A 25,327-nucleotide genomic window follows, 5' to 3' on the forward strand; every position below is an offset into this window, starting at 1 on the left:
GCTAAAACTGTTAAAGCATTCCTTGGAGAAAGACTCATCTAGTCAAAGTTATGGCCTGCAAACAGCCCAGATCTCAACCCTACTGAAATCCTGTGGTGGAAATTGAAAAAAATAAAGGTCCATGGTCCTGCAAGGATGATCTGGCAACTGCAATAAAAGAGAGTTGGCACCAAATTGATGAAGAATACTCATCAAGTCCATGCCTCAGAGACTGCAAGCCATCATAAAAGCCAGAGGTGGTGCAACTAAATACTAGAGATGTATTTTGATTGTCATTTTTTGTTTGTTTGTTTATCATGATTCTGATATAATTTCCTCAGAATGGAGTGATTCCATATTTATTTCCCTGCACTTGCTCTATAAAAGTAACATTTACTGACCACCACAATGTTTCTTATTCATTTCTTTTATTGTTTCTGAATGCTAAAGAGTTGCACTTTTGAAAACTAATTATTTTTTCAAACTTTTTATCCGAGTTTGTTCTACATGATAAAATGTCTGAGTGAGTGTTCGTCTGAGACTGGTGATTCCATACTTTTTGCTAAGGGTTGTAAAATGAAGTAAAAAAATAGGACACTGTGATGTATGTTGTGTCAAATGCTGTTATGTTCAATGACTATTCGGGCTTTACTCTCAAGTCAGTCGCCTTGCTGAGAGAAAAGGACACTGTGGAAAGAGTAGGGAGGCGAGAGAGGGGGGATATCATGGGCGCTCAGGTCACCAACGTTGCCTTTCTCAACGTGAGCCCGCCGTGCGAGCTCAAAATCGGGACTCTCAGCAGCAGCAGCAGCATGAGAACAAGGAAATGGGACCTGACGCCGTCAAGAACTGCAGGACAGCCACGACACTGCTGGGGGAGGAGGGGATGCTGACATTAAGAACGGCAACGGGAACTACAGTAGGTACTTTTTAAAACATTGAAGACAGAATTGCGGACTATACTCTGGCATCATAAAGTCGAAATCACGTAAGTCGGGTACGTCGTAACCTGGGGACTACCTGCAATTCACATTATGAAGGTGGCATGGTGGGACAGTTACATGTTTGGAAGTTTTGTGAGAAAAAAAAACCTTTTTTTCCTGGTATCGGATCGGGACTCTGTATCAACAGATTTTCAAAATCAGGTGACTCGGACTCAGACTCGGGTGAAAAAAATACGCGATCGGGACATCTCCAGTAGGTAGTGTCAGAATCTTATCAGGAAACTGTGGGTTAGTGAATTCACAAGCGAGGGTTACTTTCTTGCACTGTTGTCCATTCCATCATGCTTTTCTTCACCAATGTTGGCTCTTGCGTTAGGTCAATTTTGTGAAATTTCGGTGTAAACGAGGCTACTGAGAGTAAGACAGTGACGCTTGAAAGTCATCTGCTGTAGTTCAAGTTCTTTAAGGACACATTTTTTTTTTGTACATACATCTTTTTTCAAGCTCTCTGCTTTACTTCTTTCCTATTGAATCATTCAACATACTGAACAGGTTGGAGGCTTTTGGCATGGGTCTCCCCCCTCTTGAGCCAATCCTTGCTCCACCTTGCAGGGCTCCTCCTCCTTCTTGAGCATGATGAACCTTAAACGCCTCTCTCAGGTTCTGAGCTCGCACCTCCTTACTGTGGATCTCCTCCACGAGTCGACTTGGGAACCATCCTCTTTCGCCATCATGGAGCCTTTCCCCCATCATCCATCCTAGAAGAAACCCCGTACAAAACGCATGATGACTAAACTTAAAAAACAAACAGCTTCGGCTGTGAAATAAAGTCTTATACCATCATCGGTCCTCTCTAGGAGATTCAAAACATCGGCCATCTCAATGGAGAGTTCATCTGGCTCCTGAGAGGAGTAAGACTGAATACATTGCACCTGTAAAGTGTCTAAAATGACAACAGACAGGTTGTGTTAATAGCACTAACTTAATCATATTACTGTAACTGGTTATGTGATTCTACACTTCACCTGATTGGTGTGCGCTGGATGACATAAAACGCGTGCGGGGGTTTGGCGTCAGCGCCGACATCCATCGAAGCTTATCACTCCTGTCCAGATAAATTTATTTGTTAGTATAACAGATTTTTACTCATTACTTAAAGTCAACCATTTCTTCGCATTAACTCATACATCATTTTAAAAATCTTTGTTGTCAGCTGACAACATCTACCTCAACGTTTTGGCATCGTGCCTTGTCCCAAAAGCCAGAAAGTTCTTTCCTGAGGTCAGTGTTGTTTTTCTCAACGATGATGATAAAGAAAATATGTTTTTTATGATGATGACGAATTAAAAACGTGTCTTGGGAGACTAAAACATGAGGAGATGCCAGTTTTAGTTTGATGATACAAGAACGAAACAAAAATTCGCCATAGTTTCAGTCATAAGTTCACAGTGTGTGACATTTCAATATCGTCTGTAGTTAGCACGCATCGTTAGTGAAACACATGTGCTTGGTAAGTTTTGTTTTCTTATCCTGGCTAGATAGACCATGTTGCTTTCGACTTTAAAGGTCTGTGCTAAGTGAACGTCACACACGAAAGATAACTTGTAGCGTTAGCGTAGCATTAGCATTTAGCGTGGGGAGTGTCGTCTTAAACTCTTGGAAAACTTTTTACATACAGTTCGTGGTGTCCAAGTGAGTTTCATTAATTAAAATAATGTCCTTTTTTCCTGCCGAGTGTGTATTATCATCGTAAAGATGTTGATGTCCTTGTACACACTACGATTATCTGCTCGTATGTCAATTATCATTTGAAATGGTTGGAAATCTTTTATTTTTTTATTCATGGACAAAAACTTTTGAAGTTTACAGACGAAAACATTTTTGAGTAATCTTCGACTAAAACTACACGAACACATTTTGAAATGACTAAAATATGACTGACCCTGATAATACACCAGGCAAGTCTATGGCACGTCAACATTGCCGGTGCGTCATCGCACCACTGAAGCTCGCCCCCAATTTCCACAGGATCAGTTCACGTGATTGCAAGATCGCGCGAGAGTTACCGGTATTTAAAGATAATAATACAACAACCATTTGCCTTTCAGACCCCGCGTATTAGTCAGCTTTCTTTTTGAAAGAAACGAAGAAAAAATAAAGTCCTGTGCTAAAGCGAAAAACAATCGCAATGACAAAGATTTAACATGTATTTTACAAATAAATTCCTCAATGAATCTTTGTTTTGCTTTATTGATGAATTTTCTCAAGTTAATGTGCCTATATTTTATCCTCCTGAATGAAATGGACCGCTTGGATTGTGTGGAAGCGATCGATTTATTTCTTCAATTTTTTTCATCCTGCGGCATGAAAATGAGTGACTTCCAGCCGGAGTATGAATTGAGGAAGAATGCGAATGTGACGTCAACTGGGTCACCATCGAACAATACAGCAATTGCTATATAGCATGCAGATGGACTGCAGATTCAGCTGATTTTGCAGCCCAATGTGTTGCAGGCTTTTGTTGCTGGAGCAGGGAGAGGCGTGTGAATAAGCGGATCTACTATTCAGGCGAAGTAGGCGATCGCCTTAGGCCCACAACCAGTAGGGGGCCCACAACCAGCTGACCTTGCTCTAACGAGCAAGGGCTTGGGCCACCGGAGCCAGCAGCACCCCCAACTAATCGTCATGTATAAATATGTCAGCATACCAAACAAACAAATAACAAAACAAAAAAGAAAGCCATTTAAAGAGCATACGACACCAGAAAAAAAATCGCATTATTATGTGAATTAGAATCATATTTTGAGACGATTCGACTATATACAACAATTTAGCAAAGCGCAGATGACGAGAATTAGTCTTTTAATCTGCCGGTTAGCCACGCCTACCATTATAGGGCTTTAACGTCCCCAACAGATGGATGACGTCAGCGGTAGACTGGGCTCATCGGTTTTACTATTCAGCCCATTGAGGGGGAATTGTTCAGAACGAGGAAAACGAGACGAAGAGAGCCGCAAAATGTCATTGTTTCAGTCTCTCTACTCCAATATTTTTACAGGATAGTCTTTTTATCCAAGTATTTTTCCCCAATAGCTATATAAATGGCTTGAGAAGGACCAGTCAGCCCGTCGAGGGGGAACTATTCACAATGAGGAAAACGCGACGAAGAGAGCGGCAAAATGTCATTGTTTCTGTCTCTTTACTTCAATATTTTTACAGGATATTCTTTTTACCCAAGTACTTTCCCCAATTGCTAAATAAATGGCATGGTCATGACAAATAACTTGTGCTAAATGGAATATAAGATAATAAAAATCCATTTATTCAAGACGACATGGCAAAATTACTCCATAATGGTCAAAACTGTCGACTTTACCTTTACTGTCACACCTCCCGAACGATATTTTATGACACCTAAATCGGACATATGTCATTTCCCTTCCCCGGCTTCGGAGAATGTAAACAGACCAGAAGGAGTGACAGCTAGCCGACATGCTAACCCGAACCGAGGGATGTTTCAAAGTCTTCGAAGTGGAAAATCACACATAACTAGCCTGGATTGAATTTGAATTTGAATTTATTGTCATTGTCATTTGTCATCATCATCATCAACATCATCATCATCATCATCAGCATTAAATCATGTGATAAAGGAAGATTATTTGACATGACGACCCGGTTGTCGAGTTTCTTTGCGGATCGGCAAACCGCCCGGCGGAGAGCAATTTACAGTTCGTTCCCTGGAGGAGGGTGGCTGGAGTTGTTGTGTAGCTAACGCGCTAACAGCTAACTGCTAATGAGCGTGAGGATAGCTTTTTACATGCCTATCAATGATCAAACGTAAGTAGTCCTTTATTTAAAGGAATTTTATAGTGTTTACTTTGTAATCACTGTATTCGTATTTGACATAATACAAAACAAGATGTTTACTCACTTCCTTGTAAGTCCAATGGTCCCACAGTAAATATCCACGGTGAATGGGAACCTTTTGAAACTCCAAAAAGGCGCATACACCTCTCCCGCATACAGAATGATTTTTCTGCAGCCGTTTGGCTGGCGTGATGCAAAAAATAAAAGTATTAATCCGCAAAATCAGCTGAATCCTTCGTCCTCATACACAACAGTACACTGTAGCGTGAAGAGGACGTCTTCTACCGTACACGTCACAGCGCCCTCCTCCTCAATGCGAGACCGAAGCCGGAAGTCACTCATTTTCCTGGCGCGGGATTCAAAAAACTAAATAAATATAGCGATCGCTTCCACACACATCCAAGCGATCCATATCATTCAGGAGCATAAAATACCGCGTGTATTATGAAATAAACATGCTTTTTCGTGTCACAAGCACTTTAAATGCTGCATTTATATTATCCCCCCCACACACACGCACTACAATGGACTGTTCCACGATGACGAACTGAGTATCAGTCATTTAGCTTCATTTAGCTCCGTTTAGCATTGCTTAGCTCCGCTTAGCTGTTCGTTAGCTTCACTTAGCTCTCCCGCGGTTTTCACGCCGCTAAGCTAGCTATTTTTACACCTCACTTGCTACTTTGCACGTCTGCTATCGTTTATTTCGAACACATGAGCGAACATGCTCTCCATGAGAGCCAAAGTGCAGTGAGGTAGACCAGGGGTTTTCAACCCAGTCCTCAAGGCACACTGTGGGTCCTGGTTTTTGTTCCAGCCGATCCAGCAGAGACAGTTGAACCAATGAGGCTTCTGCTAAAACAAGCCACACCTGACTGCAATCAACTGATTGCACTTGTAAAACACCAGATTGGGGAAAAAGTGTTGTCATCTTGTTTGGTAAGAATGAAATCCTGCACCCACAGTGTGCCTTAGTGGAATAGGTTGGGAACCCCTGAGGTAGACGATGAGAACAGGCCGCTAATGCCTCTTTTAACTTTCTTCATCTTCACACCGAACATAAAATACACGACAGCACACACCCTGTGGCGAAACAATGCAGTACAGTTCCAATCAGTGATACAATAACACTCAACAGCTGGTTAATAGCATTTGAAAATTGAAGAAAAAAAATTAAATCAATGAGTGACACCACAAGTAATGATGAAGCATGTTTTTTTACGGAGTGGAAAGCTTTCGGTTAGCGGTTTAGCGAACGTACCTCCGGTTTCTAAATAAAAGCACATTATGTTTGTCATATAAATAACGATTTCTGGAGTTAATACCACATACTTCAGAATTGATATTATAATATGTAGAGTAAAAACTACAGAATACAGATTCTACAGTAAGAATAGCTTTCAAATGACAATCTTAATGACAAATTTGATTGGCAATGAATAAATATTATAATTAATATACTACTATTATATATAGTAGTATACTATAATAATAATGCTAGATAGATAATGCAAAGTCAGTGTTCTGAATCTGTTTACTTTCCATTCTTTTGCACTAGTAAATGCTATCAGCATTTAACCTCATTGTTTATTTGTGATTAGTTATTGTTATTTACATGATTATTTGTACTTTAATAAAAAATGTAAGTGTTCCAAAATGGTTTTGTGAATTAATAAGCATCAACAAAAAATTCATTGCTGAATATTTTTTTTTTTTTTTAATGAAAAATTATTAGTCAACTAATGGTAAAACTAGTCCGCTGACTAATCAGGAGAAAATTTGTCATTTAGGACAGCCCTAGTGTACCGGAACATATTTCCTCCACACCCTTCTCACCTTTTTAACCCCTGACCCATGAAGAGGGCCCCTGGATATGTTCGCCTTAGGCCCCAAAATTGCCAAGTCCGCCAATGGGCGTGTGAGCCTTTTTGGGCTTCAAAAAGTTCCCGTTCACCGCGGGCTGTGGGACCATTGGACCGACGAGGAAGTGAGTAAACTACATGTTTTGTATTATGTAAAATACTGGGATCATGGCACATGTTTTAATGATAAGGGAGCCTACATCTTGTCCACCGAGAAAGCCACTTGGCCGACGACCGGCAGCTTATCACACACCATGGTCACTTCCATCCGCTTGGTCCTATTTGCGTGCCCGCCGAGAATGCGCTTTCCTCGGCTTGGCCACGAGCAGCCCCCCGCTCCGACGTTGGCTGGTTTGTCCACCAAAAATGGTTTATTTTCAGCATTCATTCCCGGCGACGAGCACTGCCAGCCCGCAGTGGCCGCAGCAGAATGACGAGCCGTAACTTGGGGGCTGGCCGATCGGTGAAGACAACTCTGCCGCCGTGCGTGACATGAGTCGGGGTAGTTTTGTGTGATTTTTATTTTTCGAAAGACGAGAATAAGACTCGGAAAAGCTGCTCGGTTCGGGTTAGCATGTCAGCTAGCTGTCAGGCCTCCTGTTTTGTTTACACTTTTTCCTTCGTCTCTGAAGCTGGGGCAGAGAAATGACAAAAGCCGGACTAAATCCGGTGGCATAAAATACTGTTTGGGATAGTAAAAAGTTGGCAGTTTTGACCATTGTGCAGTAATTTTCCCGTCATACTGAATTAATGCATTTTTAATATTTCATATTCCATTTACCACAAGACTGTTATTTGTCATGACCTTACCATTTATCTAGCAATTGGGAAAAATATTTACAGTAGATAAAAAGAATATCCTGTAAAAATATTGGTGTAGAGAGACTGAAACAATCATGACATTTTGCTGCTCTCTGTCATATTTTCCTCGTTCTGAATCTTCCCCCTCAATGGGCTGAATTTTAAATCAGATGAAATCGTTACTCTGCCGACGTCATCATCCAGCTGGGGACGCTACAGCGCTATAATGACAGGGGGGCTAAACGGCAGAAGCGTCATCTGCGCTTTGCCACATTGTTGTATATAGTCGAATCGTCTCAAAATATGATTCTAATTCACATAATAATGTGATTTAAGATTTTTTTATGCTGTCACAGGTACTTTAAAGCGACACACATAAATTAATAAAAGTAATTGCATATTATTTCCAAAATCAACCGGATCCACAGCATTTTTACACGAATGACTTCCGGTCTGCCTGATCCATCCGAGTAGTAATGACGCAGGAGGGTTGCGTCTCGCGTCAAATAATAAACTCTGCAGTTCGTTTCGAGTGCGACACGTTGAACCTTTTTTAGGACGCGGCCACACTGTGACTGGTGTACACTCCCTGCTTGACTTGAACAGCCGCGTTGCACTGTGCTGACGCGGCGGCAACGTTGACATGCCGTAGATGTGCCTGGCTAAAACGAAAATTAAAAGGACTGCCAAAAACAACACTGCCTGAGATAACTGGCATGACCCAGACATTGGAGCAGGTAGCATTCTGTAATCAAGAATTTAACAATGATGTAGTTCATTGAACACATTCTGGCCACACTCCAAAATTTCTAAACTGATCCGCCAGATTGAGGGCGCTTTGAGGGGCTGTTTGTTCCATTTTAAATGGACCAGAATTCTTTTTGTCAGATACTGTAGTCCGCTTGTTTTGTAAATGTGAACGCGCGAAATTTCTTCCACTCAAAAATCGTGGGTTTCTGTCCACTTTAAGCGCACCCTGCTTCGCTTTTGAATGCAAGCTGACCAGGGTGCGCTTATGCTACATTACGTGCAGCTGCTGTGACGCTCCACGCTCCATCCCAAGAAAGAGGTATTTCCCCTTCTAAATTTGTCCAATCAATGAGTGTGGCATTCGTCCATGTGATGATACTCAGAAAGTTTGGTTGGCGCAGAGTGATTACTGAAATGTGAAAGTGCCCTGATTGTTAAATACAAGGGTATGAAAAAGTATCTGAACCTTTTGAAATTTCTCATATTTTTGCATAAAATCACCATCAAATGTAATCTGATCTTTGTCAAAAGCACACAGATGAAAATACAGTGTCTGCTTTAACTAAAACAATTATAGGTTTTCATTTTTTAAAGAGAATTATAATACTAAGGGGCTGTGAGATATCAATAGAACCGTTATGTGGCAAGATAACAAATATTGATAAAGTTAATAAAAAAATAAATCACATTCATGACCAATTATCGAAAATAGATCGAAACTTACAAACATTTGCGAACGTACCCCGGAAACAGCCGAATGGGGCTGTGACGTCACAGCCAGGAAACAAAAGGTTGAGGCAGGTGCCATCGTTGTTTATCGACGAGAGAGTTGTGTTCGTGTTTTATCAAAAAATCACTACAATGGTTCAAACCTGTCGTGCTATGTGGTGTACAAATAGCCATTTGTCGCAATGTAGTACCCATGAGTTCCTGAATGCGAGAAAAAGAGCTGGACTACGCAGACAATGATTAAAGTTCGTCCGTGCAAAGAAGGCTAATTTTGCAGACCCAGCCTCCGGCACTGTTTTGTGTGGTGCGCATTTTATGTCTGAAAGCTATTCGAACTATGGACAAATGAAATCAGGTTTTGCTAAGAAATTGCTGTTGAAAGCAGATGCGGTGCCCACCATACACACGCAGCCACCTAAATGTCCCGAGGTATCAAGAAAGAGGACGATGACTGGCACTGATAAGACCACCCCACCACCCCAGGCAAAGCAAAGGAGGTGAGCAGCCAAGCTCGAAATGGCCAGAGTGAGTACTCTTTTATAATAAAAAACATATCACGCATTGGATATAGGACTGGACACATGTATAAATTATCGCTCGTAAAATATATACAACAAATCCTTTAATCCCATTCATATTTGTGTCTGTTGGCATAGCGAAAACCTATGATAGCACAATAAATGATAATTATTCTATACATTACTTTATTTTGCGGTCACGGTGTATCAGCTTCACAAAAAGAAATGCAAAACAAACCATTCGGTGTTTCCCACATGATCTGTTGCCGGTGTTTCATCAGTGTGATTGCTCCCCTCAATGATCGTTTCATAAGGCTGCATTTGCTTTTGTTTGGGCTCAAAATGATAACCCAAAACACCAAAGAAAGGTTCATAACTCTCCTCGTCACCATTAGAAGAACGTTCATTATGTCAGATTCGTCGCTGCAACTAGAAACAAAATTGTCCGCCATCATCGCCGCCATTCAGTAGTTTGTCAGGACCCAAGCACTGAGCCCGGTGTTTCCTAGTTGTGACGTCATACATACAATATGCTAGATGTCCGGGATCTCGGACGCCGGTCGTTTTAGCTTGACAATCAATGCACATTTCTATCATTTTCTTGGTGTTGTGATGTGTGTAATTACACGAAGTGGCATGATATGAATCCAAAAGGTATGCGTTTATGGATAAATGATGGAATATTAGCTTTCCCCCTGGTGTTTTAATACTCTTTAATGAGGATAACATGAAAATAATGATAAAAGGGGGTAAAATAAGTAAGTAAACCATCTGCCTAAGGAGACTTAAAGAGCAATTGAAACCATTTTTTACCAAACATTTTAAGTCAGGGGTGTGCCCAATCACTGATGAGTGGTTTAAAGCTGCCCTGCCCACTATAAAACACACACCGGGAAAGAATTGTCTTGATGAGAAGCATTGTCTGATGTGCACCATGGCTCGGTCAAAAGAGCTGCCTGAACCTGCAATCGAGGATTGTTGATTTGTATAAAGCTGAAAAAGGATACAAAACCATCTCTAAAAGTCTGGATGTTCATCAATCGAACGTGGCAGAAGTTGTCTACAAATGGAGAGAGTTTGGCACTGCTGCTTCTCTCCAAAGGAGTGGCTGTCCACCAAAGATAATGACAAGAGTTAAGCGCATAATACTCAGAGAGGTAAAAAACAACCCTAGAGTGTCTGCTAAAGACTTACAGAAACCACTGTCACAGTCCAATATCTCTGTGCACACATCAACTATATGTAAAACAATGGCCAAGAATGGTGTTCATTGGAAGACTACGGAGGAAGCCACTGCTGTCTAAGAAAACATTGTTGCTTGTTTAATGTTCGCAAGAAGGACATTCCACAGAAGGTTTGGCAAAATATTTTGTGGACTGATGAAACCAAAGTTGAATTGTGTGGGAGTAACTCACAACGTCATGTGTGGAGGAAAAATGGAACAGCTCACCAACATCTACACCTCATCCCCACTGTGAAGCATGTTAGAGGGAGCATCATGATTTGGAGCTGTTTTGCTACTTCAGGGCATGGACAACTTGCAATCATCAATGGAAGAATGAATTCAAAAGTTTATCAGCATGTTGTGCAGGAAAACCTGAGGCCGTCTGTCAGACAGTTGAAGCTAAAAAGAGGGTGGATGCAGCAACAAGACAATGATGCAAAACACAGAAGTAATTCAACTTCAGAAAAGTTTCAGAAAAACAAAGTACACGTTCTGGAATGGCCAAGTCAAAGTCCAGACTTGACCCCACTGAGATGCTATGGCATGACTTAAAGACAGCGATTCATGCCAGACATCCCAGGAATCTGAATGAACTACAGCAGTTTTGTAGAGAACAATGGGCCGAGATTAGTCCTGATCGATGTGTCAGACTGACCTGCAACTACAGGAAGCATCTGGTTTTAATTATTGCCGACAAAGAGGGGGCCACAAAATATTAATGTGATGGTTGACTTACTTATTTTTCCCCTTCTGTCATTGTTTGCATACTATCCTCATTAAAATGTGAAAACCTATAAATATTTTGCTGGTTTTAGTTAAAGCAGACACTCTTATTTCATCTGTGTGATTTTGACAAAGATAAGATCACATTTGATGCTGATTTTATGCAGAAATGTGAGAAATTCCAAAAGGTTCAGATACTTTTTCATACTACTGTAGATCCGCTACGAATATATTACACGAACAATCTGGGCAATATCTAGTTGACACATTTTAATGGGAGGAATCTTCAAAAGATATACGGCTCCTAATTGGATGATGGATCTTGTCGTCACACTCGCGATTTCCCATCAAAAAAGCTTTTAGTGACATTCTTTGGTCTTAATGAGGGAATTAAGTTTATTTTAGACAAAACTTGGGTAAGTGCCTTATCTACAAGAACTGCTTTGCAATCTGCCACAGCAAGTGTGTCAAACCAATTCCACATAGGGCCACAGTGGAACAGTTCAACAAATGAGGTTTCTGCTAAAACAATCAGGACCTGACTGCAATCAACTGATTACACTTGTAAGACATCAGATTGGTGAAAAGGTATTCATCTCGTTTAGTTGGAATGAAATCCATTTGAGGACCGGTTTGACACCCCTGTGCTATCGTATTCAAGTGGACTGTCGGTTGCTAGTCACATCTGCAGCTCCCGCCTCTTTCCCATGATTGGCTCACCATCAGAAGCCGACCAATCCACATGAAGCCACAGTTTGACGAATTGGCTTGCGGAAGACGAAACGTAAAAAATATTTTCATGACGTTCTTTGCTCTTTTTTAATGAGGAAATTAAGTGCATTTCAGACAAAAAAACGATATTGACCCATATACAAGAATCACTTTACACTCTGACATTGTATTCAACCAGATAGTTGCTTTCTGGTCACGTCTGCTGCTTCTGCCTCTTTCTTCTAAGTCTTTTGTATTTAACTTCTCAATCAGAAGTGGGCACAGAGACCAGGAATCCAGCCTTTTCAACATTCCGATATGTGATTCACAAACTTACATGCTTGATGTCTTGAGCATGTAGTTGACTTCACGGTCCTCTTGATTCTCCAGCAATTTGAGATTGAAGACACATGCCAGCATCTGGCCTTGGTCCTCAAGATCTTCTGTCCGCAGCATAGCTCGTGTGCATGAGTCAAGAACCTGAAATTTGTCCCCACTGGAAAGACATTGCCATCGTGCTCAAGACTGAAACTGACTCATTGCATTTTGAATGAGACTGGTGTAAAGGCTTCTTACCTTGAGCTGCGCTTGGTGATAAGCAGCAGGTTGTTGAAGAGAAACAAGACGACGGGTTGGTAGAGCTTACGGCTTCGCATTGTCCTGGTGGTCTTGGGACCTGACATCTGTTGCACTTCACCCTTTTTGAGCAGCCAGCGGGAGTGGGAGATGATGGGCACAGACTGCGAGAGAAGAAAGGAATTTTTAGTGTACCATATATAGTAGTATATTCCAGCAACATCTCAGATGAACAAGCACCCACTGGAGACACATTGGGCTCTATTTTTGTATCTTGTACAAGCTTACCATAGTCCTGTCACAATAACACCCTAGAAATCATCGTGATAAACGATCATATCATTGATTCTACTTTAAATTTTAAATAGTATCTGTATTGACAATACAGACCATGTACGCAGTAATGTTCAACATTATTCTACAGACAAACTGTGTGTATGTGCCTGAGTCCTGTATTGTTTTACCCTTTGGTACTTATCATTTATGTCAGTGAATAAAACCCGGGCACTTCGGTTCAACTCTTTTGTTTACGCTTTCGCCATCTGGAATCCCACGGGAATGACGCCAGTCTCGCGGGACTTACACACATGGAAAGCACTAAACAGTGGAGAATGCCAATATGTTAGAGGTCCCATCTCGAGAAGAGAGCTAGTTCCTTATAGCGATAGGGAGAGAACAAGGCAGCGCAAATAATTGTTTTGACAGGGACTTTATTTTGCCCTAAAAAGCAAAATCGTTACTTTTAGTGTTTACTATATCGGACTATAAGTCAATATAGTAATTATCGTGACTAGGGTTGCCAACTGTCCCTTGAAAAATGGAATCGTCCGGTTTTCAGAAACAAAGTACGTGTCCCTCATTGAGCTGTCAAGGGACGCGCTTTGTCCATTATTATCATCAAACTCGAAAATAGTGTCTTATTTGTAGAATGAACAAATACTGGCTTGGTGCTTTAAAAGAATATACAGTATAGGGAAACGCATTCAGGAAGAATTGTCTCAGGAGTGATTTGTTCGAGTATTCAAGGTAATTATTATATTTTTCGTACCATGTATGCATTTTGAAACGTGAAAAAAATCAATGGGAGAAATTAACCGCTACAGACTAGCATCATTCTTCGCCATATTTACGTAAAATAAATGATGACGGCCCGATTTTTTGCTATTTTAACAAAGAATCGAGACTTAATTTACGTTCATATCTATAAATAATTCAGGGATTTAAGCATTTATTCACAACAATTTTTACCGGAAAAGCTCTGTTTACATATGGCGGCCGCCACATTGATTGACAGACTAGCATCGTACTTCGACATATTTACGTAAAATAAATGCTAACTGTAGGTTTTTTTTTTTTTTGCTCTTCGGTACTTCAACATATTTACGTGAAATAAATGCTAACTGTACGTTTGTTTGTTTTTTTTGCTCTTAACCAAGAATCGAGACTGTTTTACATTCATATCTATAAAAATTCAGGAAATTAAGCATTTATTCACAAGAATTTTCACCGGATAAGCTCTGTTTATATATGACTGCCGCCACATCAACTGACAGGCTTGAATCGTACTTTGACATATTTACGTAAAATAAATGCTAACTGCACGTTTTGTTTTGTTTTTGCTTTCAACCAAGAATCGAGACTGTTTTACGTCCATATCTATAAAGAATTCAGGGATTTAAGCATTTATTCACAAGAACTTTCAACAAAAAAAATAAATCTTGTCTGTGATTCCACTTGGTCAGCTTTGACAGCCACGCCAACAATGCAGGCCCCCTATCAATCATCAATCAGCCCCACGCCCCGTGCCCCGTCAATATCATTATGAAGTCTATGGTTTGAGAGATAAGAGGTTTGAGTGACACGAGAGTAAAAAGCATGTTCAGAATGATGATCATTTGTTTTCTTGTCTTCTTTGTGTGTCTTCTGTGTGTACTCCATTTTTACAAATTGTATTATATTTGTGCGTTCTGTCAAATTCATTATAATTGGAGTGATCATTTGTGAAAATGTTTTTGCTGAGGGGACTTTGAATGCACCTAAATTAAAAATAGAAATTATAAAAAATAAAAATAAACGGCCAAAAATACACACATTTATCAACACCTTAGGTGTTGATAAATGGTGTTATACTTGTATAGCGCTTTTCCACCTTTCAAGGCCCTCAAAGCACTTCATAATATCTCACCATCCACCTACTGATGACACAGCACCGGGATCAACATGGGGTTCAGTATTTTGCTCAAGGATACGTAGACGAGTTCATTAGGGCGGAGAATCGAACTCACAGCCTCTGTGTATGGGGACAACTACCGGTACTCTACCACTGAGCCACTGATACAATTGCAGTTTTAGCAGGACAGATATAATTCTAGTATATTTTGCTGATAATTATTGTTTTTCCATGTGCATGCGCTTACATAACTTAAATATCAACCTAATTATTTCAGTTTTGAGTAAGATTATTATAAAAATTACAATTATAACAAAAAAAAAAAATCCCTTTACATGCAAAATTACAAATTAAAAGGTGATGGTGATGTCCCTTCTTTTTTTTTTTTTTCCAGGGAGTTGGCAACCCTTATCGTGACAGTGTTAAAAATGTCATATATTGATTTTAATACAAGCTGTAGCTGGGAATTTAAGCTAAATGCTTTGTGCCACGTTGGTTGTTCGGTGTTGCAGGGACTTTGTGAGAGAAATTAACATGGGTCCTAAGAAAGTAAGTGCAGGCGGTGCAAAAAGGAAAAAGGTGACGCTTACCATTGAAATTAAGAAGGAAATGATATAAATATATGAGCGTGGTGTGCGTTTGAGTGAACTGGCTCGACGATATGGCCGGTCTCCTCTGACCTCCGTTCGCCAGTCTCTCTATAAGTTAAGGTGACAATAAAATGCTTTTTTACTTCCGATTTATTATTATTATTATTGTAATATCAGCAAGGAAGTCGCCAGCTTTATAAGGTTTTTAATCAATTATTTCAGAACTTGTGCAACACAACACGGCTACTGTCCGCCGTAGCCGATGTCAACAACAACATGAAAAAAGTAAAAACTTCCCACTTTACCGCACCTCTTTCTCTCTCTCTCTCTCTCTCTCTCTCTCTCTCTCTCTCTCTCTCTCTCTCTCTCTCTCTCTCTCTCTCTCTCTCTCTCTCTCTCCCTCTCTCTCCCTCGTCAGTCGTGCTGTGCGTTCAGAAACAGCATGCAAAACACAACCGCCATGTTACAATCATATTCGTTACTAATTAGTAGTAGTAGTATTACGTATTGTTTTTATAATTTATTTGTTTTGGTATGTGTAATTGCTACTTGTAATTGTACGAGCAGTATTCATTAAGGATTTAGCGTAGGTTTTTGGGCTGTGGAATGAATTCATCGAATTACAATGTATTCTTACGGGAAAATCCTGCAGAACATACAACCATTTCGACTTACAAGCCAGGTCCTGGAGGGAATTAAATTTGTATTTAGAGGTACCACTGAACTGTATCTTGATCTAATATTTACATTTGACTGATGATCTTAACCATAATAAAGAATTTAGGAAAGGGGAAAATATTTTTTCTTGAACAGAACAGCTCTTTACCTTGGATTTGAATTCCAATGTCTTTTCAATGCTGATAAGCTCCTCTGTGCGACTCATTTTTCGAACACCCTCATTACACTCTTTCACAATCTGTAAGAGACACACATACAAATATTTGAAATATTACTCTAGATCAGTGAATACATGATTGCTATTAGTCCATGGTTTGTTATGATGAAAGCCCCTCCCACTCAAAATGAATTGGATGTCTACGGCAACCAACGAGTTAATATTTCTTTTGCTTACCTGCTCCAGTCGCTGGTGAGCTTTAATTGCATTTGCTTCCCTCTCAGAGTGTTCTTCAGCATTTTTCAGGATATTCTGTGTGAAAAAAGTTTGTCAAACGAAAAACCAAGTGATACCACCACTTCAAAACTAGGACAACTGTATCACTTTAACTCAAGTTGGCATACTCACTTGGACAAGCAACTTGAGCCTTGTGATCCTCTGGAAAGGAAGGATGAGGAATGACGTAAAGGACAGCCCTCGGACACACGGATGGTTCTCCAATTGTGTCATTGTCTCCCGGAATGCCTGATTTCCCTCTCTGGAGAAACAAGAGGCAAGATTATTTATCCGCTGTAGTGAGCATTCCATGAGATATTAGGGGTGTAACGATACATTGATTGGTCAAGCGAACACAAAACATGGATCACAATATCATATTTTGCAAATGACGTCTTGCTGGAAAGAAAGGTTTCCACTCAAATGTCTGAAATGTCTCAGCAACAAAACTGTCAAAAATATATTTTGTATTTTCTATTGTTGTTGGTGAACTGTAAACGATTGTGTTAAATGTGCACATAATTCATTCATTCATCTTCCGTACCAATTATTCTCACAAAAGTCGCAGGGGTGCTGGAGTCTATCCCAGCTAAATATGGGCAGGAGGCAGGCTACACCCTAAATTGGTTGCCATCCATCAATCGAAATCCCTTTCAATCATACTAAAAAACAGTAAATATTGTATTCTTGCCTAAATAATATCGCATCGTCATTAAAGTAAAAGTCATTTCTATCATGTGCACGCTAGCGTCAAGAATCTTGTTGAATTAATTAAAAAACAAAAACAGAATTCCATTTTCTCATGTAATAGTGGAGAAAAAGGTAGACAAAAGCCAGGATTTCCAGGAAATGGTTGCATTACTTTGGGCCATACATTTTATCATCACTAATCAGCCAATGAAATGCAAGTATCCTAGATCGTCTGCCCTTCCCCATTACCACACGCGGAGTTATTAAAATTAAGAGTTTTACGGTAAAATATTTTCTATAAAAGTTGTAAAGCAATAAAAAAAATAACAAAAAATGAATTGAATAAAAAAAAAAAGATATTTTTATAATGGTCAAAACTATTTTTCGAACAGATCATGTGACTAGCACCTTAGACGGTCATTTGCTTTGCTTAGCCAAAACCACCCGAGGAACGAAGAGACGAGGTGGATATATGTAATTTTTTCAAACCTAAGCTTTCAAAAGCAGCAACAACTACTGAACAAGAACCAAGGATTGAAAATTTGGACCATGAAACGCCAGAAAGCACCGCCAAAATGGTGAGAGGAGTTTCAATTTGCCCCACTTTAGTAACCTCGTCAAAAGTTCTATCCCCTGGCTGCGGTTGCTATGAGTTATGTCGACTTAAACAATTAATTGAAGCCAGAAAAGAACCACAGTTATAAATGTTTGACATCGACGTTTATTAAACTGGAGAAACTCCGTACAGGATTTGAATTACACTAATTACAGTTATAGGTTATCCTAAGAGTAAAACAGTAAAACATTGCCTTTTTTACGTTCAGTACATATATTACGTTATATGACAGAAAAAAATATTTTTTATTTATATTTTATATTTAATTTTTTTTTTTTATGGATGGGCCATGTTTTAAAACCTCGTAGATAACTACATCACCAAAACACGGAAATCAAGCAAATCAGTGCAGCGCAGTGGCTCCGCACAGGGGATACAATTTTTGAAAGGGGTAACTTCATTGGCACGACACCGGCAGGCGTACCATATTCAATGGATGACGATCTTGGCGAAAAGTATAGCTGTCCTAGGCAGCCTGATTTAGAATTCCCCTAAGAATGATGGGAAACATAAACACTAATTTTCAACTTATTATTATAAATATTCTTGAAAGTTAATTCTATTGCTGACATTGCATCTCAGGGGTCATCAACATGTTGTGCCGTCCCTGCTCTAAAAGTCAAACTCCACCGCATTAATACCAATTATCAAATGCTCCTGTGCTCGAGCCTATCAGTGTATTTGTGTGTTGGTATAAACTACATCACAAAATGGCTGCGCTCATAAGAAGTGTCATCTTTTGTGTTTTAACAATTTCTTTTTTCCATTATAAGTGGTCTAAGAAATTCACCAATTGCATACTTAAAATGCCTGTGACACAAAAAAGCATGTTTATTACATACTACACGCGGTATTTTATGCTCCTGAATGAAATGGACCACTTGGATGTAAGCAGAAGCGATCGCTATATTTATTCAATTTTTTAAATCCCGTGCTACAAAAATGAGAGACTTCTGGCCACGGTCTCAAATTGAGGATGAAGGCGAATGTGGCTGTATCTTCATGATACAGTTAACTATTGTATGTAAAAGGACTGCGGATCCAGCTGATTTTGCGGATTAATTGGTTTATTTTTCGCATCACGCCAGCCCAATGTGCGCCAGGTCTTTTGTTGCTACACCAGGGAGAGTGGTGTGAGCCTTTCTGGGTATAAAAAAGATCCGGTTCACCGCGAAGGATGGACATAACAAGTACGACGATGGAGTGACCATTGGATGGACAAGGAAGTGACTAAATACATGTTTTATATTGTGTCGAATAGTGGGATCATGGCACAAGTTTTAATAAGGAGGTGTCTTGCATTTTGTCGGTGACAATGCTCCATGTACACTGAGAAAACGCGATTTTGTAGAGGCTTCCACCCCTCTCAAATGTATCACCCTATGGAGGTCTGGATTGGGAGTTACACTCAAAATGAAAGTGGAAAAACACACTACAGGCGGATCCAACTTTGATGTATTGTCCTTTAAACAAGTCAAAATGAGGATCAGTAGTGTGTGTGGCCTCTGCGTGCCTGTATGACCTCCCTACAACACCTGGGCATGCCCCTAATGCAGTGCTTCTCAATTATTTTCTGTTACGCCCGTCCAAACGAAGACATAAACGTTTGGGGGGTTGGGGGGGGGGGGGGGTGCAGTGCCCCATTGTTTGAGAAGTACTGCCCTAATGAGATGACGAAGCGTGTCCAGGGGCTCTTGTCCCAGATCTGGAGCAGGGCATCACTGAGCTCCTGGACAGTCAGCGGAGCAACCTGTCAGCACCAGATGGACCTAGACATAATGTCCCAGAGGTGCTCTATTGGGTTTAGGTCAGGTGAATGTAGGGGTCAGTCAATGTTATCAATTCCTTCTTCCTTCAGGAACTCCCTGCATACTCTAGCTCATAGGTTGGGCATTGTCATGAACTAGGAGGGACACAGGTCCCGCTGCACCTGCCTGGCTTACGACAATGGGTCTAAGGATTTCATCTCGATACTTAAAAGCAGTCAGGGTGCCATTATTTAACCTGTAGAAGTTTTTGTGTCCTTCCAAGGATATGCCTCCCCTGACCAACACTGACCCACCACCAAACCGGTCATGCTTAATAATGTTGCAGGCAACACAAAGTTCTCAACGCCATCTTCGGAACCTTTCTCGTCTGTCACATGTGCTCAAGCTGAAACTGCTCTAATCCGTGAAAAGTACAGGGCCTGTGGCGTATTTGCGAATTCTGGTGGTCTGTGGCAAATGCCATTCGAGGTCTACTGTGCTGAGCAGTGAGCGCGGGGCCCACTACAAGACATCAGGCCCACAGGCCATCCTCATGGAGCCCGCTTCTGATTGTTTGGTCAGAAACATTCACACCAGTGGCCTGCTTGAGGTCATTTTGTAGGGCTCTGGCTGAGTTCATCCTGTTCCTCCGTGAGTAAAGGAGAAGATATCGATCCTGCTGAGGGTTTAAGGACCTCCCAGCCCTGTCCAGCTGTCCTGGAGTCTCCTCCAGGCTGCTAGGTTGCTCCTCAGACTGTCCAGGAGCTCAGTGATGCCCTGGTCCAGATTTGGAAGGAAATCCACCTCATCAATAGTATGCCCAGGCATTGTAAGGAGGCCACACACACTACCGAGCCTCATTTTGACCTGTTTAAAGGGAATTACATCAAAGTTGGATCAGCCTGTAGGTTGTTTTTCCACTTTCATTTTGGGTTTGTTGTCTGCACACTCAACTATGGAATGAACAAAGTATTTAATAAAAAGTATTTCACTTATTCAGATCTACAATCTACAATGTGTTACATAATGTTCCATTTATTAATTTAAGCAGTGTATTTAAGTATGCAACTGGTGAATTTCTTAGACCAGTGCAAAGCAGTGTACTTTGAGCAACCATTTTTCACATCCTAGGTGTTTCCCTTTAAATTAGTGATTAACACCCCAACGAGGTATGCTGATGTATACTGTAATTTGTAATGAATTACACTATGCTTATTCATGTTGATCACTTATTGATGGGTGTAAGACAAGGTTGTGGTGTTTTACCTCAGAGTTACACATCAGACTGCTGTTATGTCATAGTCTTTACCCAGCTTGACACACCTGTAGTGGAAACTAAATGTATGAGGGTGCAGCATTGTAGGTGTATCACTTTGTGGTAACATGGCGACAGTAATTAGCATTAACAATTACGAACACAGTGGCACCACCTGTTGCATTTTTAGGCCACAGTTCAAGGAGAAGTTCTTGTTCAATGGATGACGCATGTAGCAACACATTTTAGCCTAAATGTAGTGTGCCTTACACTTAATTGTGCATCTCTAAAAATATAGCCGATCTTTTTTTGCTGATCGCGTTTACAATCAGTTAGCCACATCAGCCCACTGGCATTTGATCACGGACATTTTTGGATGAAAGTTTTTTTTCTTCTGAGAACTACGGCATGTGCAGTAAAAATGCAGTTTTAGTTCACGGGTAATCGGATGGTGATTGGAATATTTAAGGTGTATGCTGTTGTTCCTGGAAAAAAAAAAAAAATCGGGATCAGCAAAAGAGATCGGTTTGGCAGACTTATAAAAAAAAAAAAAAAAGTAATCGGCCAGAAAATTACTAATTACTAATATGCTGTATATATACATACATACATATATACAGTGGGGCAAATAAGTATTTAGTTAACCATCAATTGTGCAAGGTCTCCTACTTGAAAAGATTAGAGAGGCCTGTAATTGTCAACATGGGTAAACCTCAACCATGAGAGACAGAATGTGGAAAAAAGTCAAAGAGGTCTAACTTCTTCTAACGAGGTCTAACGAGGCTCCACTAGTTACCTGTATTAATGGCACCTCATTATCTGTATAAAAGACACCTGTCCACAACCTCAGTCAGTCACACTCCAAACTCTACTATGGCCAAGACCAATGAGCTGTCGAAGTACACCAGAGACAAAATTGTAGACCTGCACCAGGCTGGGAAGACTGAATCTGCAATAGGTAAAACGCTTGGTGTAAAGAAATCAACTGTGGGAGCAATTATTACAAAATGGAAGACATACAAGACCACTGATAATCTCCCTCGATCTGGGGCTCCATGCAAGATCTCACCCCGTGGCGTCAAAATGATAACAAGAACGGTGAGCAAAAATCCCAGGACCACACGGGGGGACCTAGTGAATGACCTACAGAGAGCTGGGACCACAGTAACAAAGGCTACTATCAGTAACACAATGCACCGCTAGGGACTCAAATCCTGCACTGCCAGACGTGTCCCCCTGCTGAATAAAGTACACGTCCAGGCCCGTCTGCGGCTCGCTAAAGAAAATTTGGATGATCCAGAAGAGGACTGGGAAAATGTGTTATTGTCAGATGAAACCAAAATAGAACTTTTTGGTAGAAACACTGGTTCTCGTGTTTAAAGGAGAAAGAATAGTTAATTGAATCCGAAGAATACCATACCCACTGTGAAGCATGGGGGTGGAAACATCATGCTTTGGGGCTGTTTTTCTGTAAAGGGACCAGGACGACTTATCTGTGTAAAGGAAAGAATGAATGGGGCCGTGTATCGAGAGATTTTGAGTGAAAATCTCCTTCCATCAGCAAGGGCATTGGAGATGAGACGTGGCTGGGTCTTTCAGCATGACAACGATCCCAAACACACAGCCAGGGCAACAAAGGAGTGGCTTTGTAAGAAGCATTTCAAGGTCCTAGATTGGCCTAGCCAGTCTCCAGATCTTCACCCCATAGAAAATCAGTGGAGGGAGTTGAAAGTCCGTGTTGCCCAATGACAGCCCCAAAACATCACTGCTCTTGAGCAGATCTGCATGGAGGATTGGGCTAAAATACCATCAACAGTGAGGGAAAAGCTTGTGAAGAGTTACAGAAAACGTTTGGCCTCTGTTATTGCCAACAAAGGGTATATAACAAAGTATTGAGATGAACTTTTGGTATTGACCAAATACTTATTTTCCACCAGGATTTGCAAATAAATTCTTTAAAAATCAAACAATGTGATTTTCTTCTGGGTTTTTTTTTTCCACATTTTTTTCCCCCAAATTCTGTCCCTCATGGTTGAGGTTTACCCATGTTGACAATTACAGGCCTCTCCAATATTTTCAAGTGGAAGAACTTGCACAATTAGTGGTTGACTACATACTTATTTGCCCCACTGTATATATATATATATATATATATATATATATATATATATATATATATATATATATATATATGTATGTATATATATATATATATATATATATATATATATATATATATATACATACAGTACTGTGCAAAAGAGAGAGAGAGAGAGAGAGAGAGAGTTTAAAAAAATCGATTCTGATATACAGTATATCGCTATATAGTGATCCCTCATTTTTCGCGGTTAATGCGGACCAGAACCCGCCGCGATGTGTGAAACACGGCAAAGCAGCGCCCCTAGAAAAAAGAAATTCATTTTTTTGGTGTGTGTGTTCAATGTATTTATTCAAATTTATCATTGGAAAGAGATAGTACATATAAGACATGTCTTTTCACTTTATTTCTCAAAGTTTTTTTATATATATATTAGGGCTGTCAAACGATTAAAATTTTTAATCGAGTTAATCACAGCTGAAAAAGTAATTAATTGTAATTAATCACAATTCAAACCATCTCTAAAATATGCCATATTTTTCTGTGAATTATTGTTGGAATGGAAAGATATATATATACTGGACTGTCTCAGGAAATTAGAATATTGTGTATTCTAATTTCCAGAGACAGTCCTGTATATGTACACAGGACTGTCTCAAAAAATTAGAATATTGTGTATTCTAATTTCCTGAGACAGTCCAGTATATATATACATTCAACATACTGTACATAGATACTGTATTTGTTTATTATAACAATAAATCCACAAGATGGCATTAACATTATTAACATTATTTCTGTTAGTGATTGAAATACACTATAAGGTGTCAATGGCGAGTTTTAAATTAACTTAGAAATCAAGCCAAATAGTGTGTTTTGTCCCTAGACAGACGCCGTAGTTCCCCGTTTACTGGTCCATGCATTGTACCTCACGGTCATTTGAGTGCTGGCTTCACAACGTACGAGACCTCTGATAGTTTGTATATTGTGACTAAATATTGCCATTCAGTGTATTTGTTGAACTAAACAAAATGTTTGAATAGAGTTTGACTAAAGTCTGAGTAAGTTTTATGTGTATTTTGCTTAGCTATTTTGATTGGGAATGCCAGTTCTCTTTGAACTGTTGTTTTGATAATAAGGCCTCATTAATACAGATTGAAGTGCTTTTCTTTCTGTGAACATTATTTTTTGAGAGATATTATTTTTGTTGTGCTTTCACTAAGTGATACTCATGTTTGTTGTGAAGGCGTTGCCGATGCTTATGCTAATAAACGGCGCCGTCCAATGAACACCTGTGTCCACTCGCCTTTTGCAATATTCTGATAAAGAATTATCCGAGGCACGAGTGCACACGGCTCCAATGCTGTTTACTCACATGATGCAGGGGTGAGTTAGAGTTACGGCCTGCCGAGAGCCGTAAGCTGTGTTAATGTTGAAGCTGAATGTGCTAATAAAGAAACAAAGTGCCAGCACGTCGCGTGTGGTATACCTTTGTTAAGAAAAAGCACAAAACAAGACACCTTTCTCTGCCTCTTAGCTCTCAAGTGCGTCATTGTAATCTGTTTGAGGCAATGCATGAGCGGGTCAATCCGCGCATGCGTCATCAATGCGTCAAATATTTTAACGTGATTAATCAAAAAAATTACCGCGCGTTAACGCGATGAATTTGACAACACTGATTTATACAGTATTTTTTAATAAATGGTTTTTAGGCACTTAAAATGTAATAGTTATGATACGTTTTAAATATGTTACTGTCCCACCGAATTATTTTAAACAAGAAAAAATATAGAAGCCCAATCCATTTTAAAAAAAGTTGAAAAAAGCTTATCTTTATTAAATGCTTCATTGAGTGAGTCCACTCAAATCCGCTCACTTACACACAATGAGTTGCCACAGCAACTGTTTAACAAGTTAAACGATGTTGACGCATGCAGTGCTTTGAAGTCTCGGCGTCCCCGCGTCTCTGGCAAGATCAAAGCTTAACTGTCTGTCAATCATCTTTGATTTTAATAAGTAACTCCAGTGCATTGCCAACAACAAAGAACAGGGAGGGAGGGAGGTAGAGAGACTACGTGATCGGCTCAGGACAGTTCATCTGTACTTTTTTTTTTTTTTTAATTGAAAAAAAATCCGCGATGGACTTGGGACGCGAAGTTTCGATTCAAAATCTGTCTGCATTGATCCTCACATGTGTGTTTTTGGTGGAGATAAACAATACAGTGGCTGCACTTCTACTCCCGTCCACTAGTCGGCAGCATGCAGCTGCCTTGCATTGTAATCTGCTTGCTGAAGTAACAGTATCTTGCGAGAGTTATGCCGGGTGGCTTCTTTACACTATAGTCTTGCGGGATTTGGCGC

General features: G+C 40.1%; 1 protein-coding gene across 2 annotated transcripts in view; it reads right to left on the reverse strand.

The window, feature by feature from the left end:
- Positions 1-478: 478 nt before the first annotated feature.
- The window catches only part of ngef (neuronal guanine nucleotide exchange factor), a 62,798-nt gene continuing 37,949 nt past the window's right edge, over positions 479-25,327 (reverse strand). For both annotated transcript variants that reach the window (XM_057838664.1, XM_057838663.1), the window contains exons 8-15: positions 16,692-16,821; positions 16,521-16,595; positions 16,275-16,364; positions 12,689-12,852; positions 12,450-12,608; positions 1,949-2,028; positions 1,762-1,866; positions 479-1,681 (exon numbers count right to left, since the gene is read on the reverse strand). In XM_057838664.1, coding sequence (XP_057694647.1) covers positions 1,437-1,681; positions 1,762-1,866; positions 1,949-2,028; positions 12,450-12,608; positions 12,689-12,852; positions 16,275-16,364; positions 16,521-16,595; positions 16,692-16,821 — 1,048 coding nt within the window. In that variant the 3' untranslated portion in view covers positions 479-1,436. The remainder of the gene's footprint in view (positions 1,682-1,761; positions 1,867-1,948; positions 2,029-12,449; positions 12,609-12,688; positions 12,853-16,274; positions 16,365-16,520; positions 16,596-16,691; positions 16,822-25,327) is intronic.

Source organism: Corythoichthys intestinalis, chromosome 6 (genome assembly GCF_030265065.1).
Source record: "Corythoichthys intestinalis isolate RoL2023-P3 chromosome 6, ASM3026506v1, whole genome shotgun sequence".
NCBI classification, from domain to species: Eukaryota; Metazoa; Chordata; class Actinopteri; order Syngnathiformes; family Syngnathidae; genus Corythoichthys; species Corythoichthys intestinalis.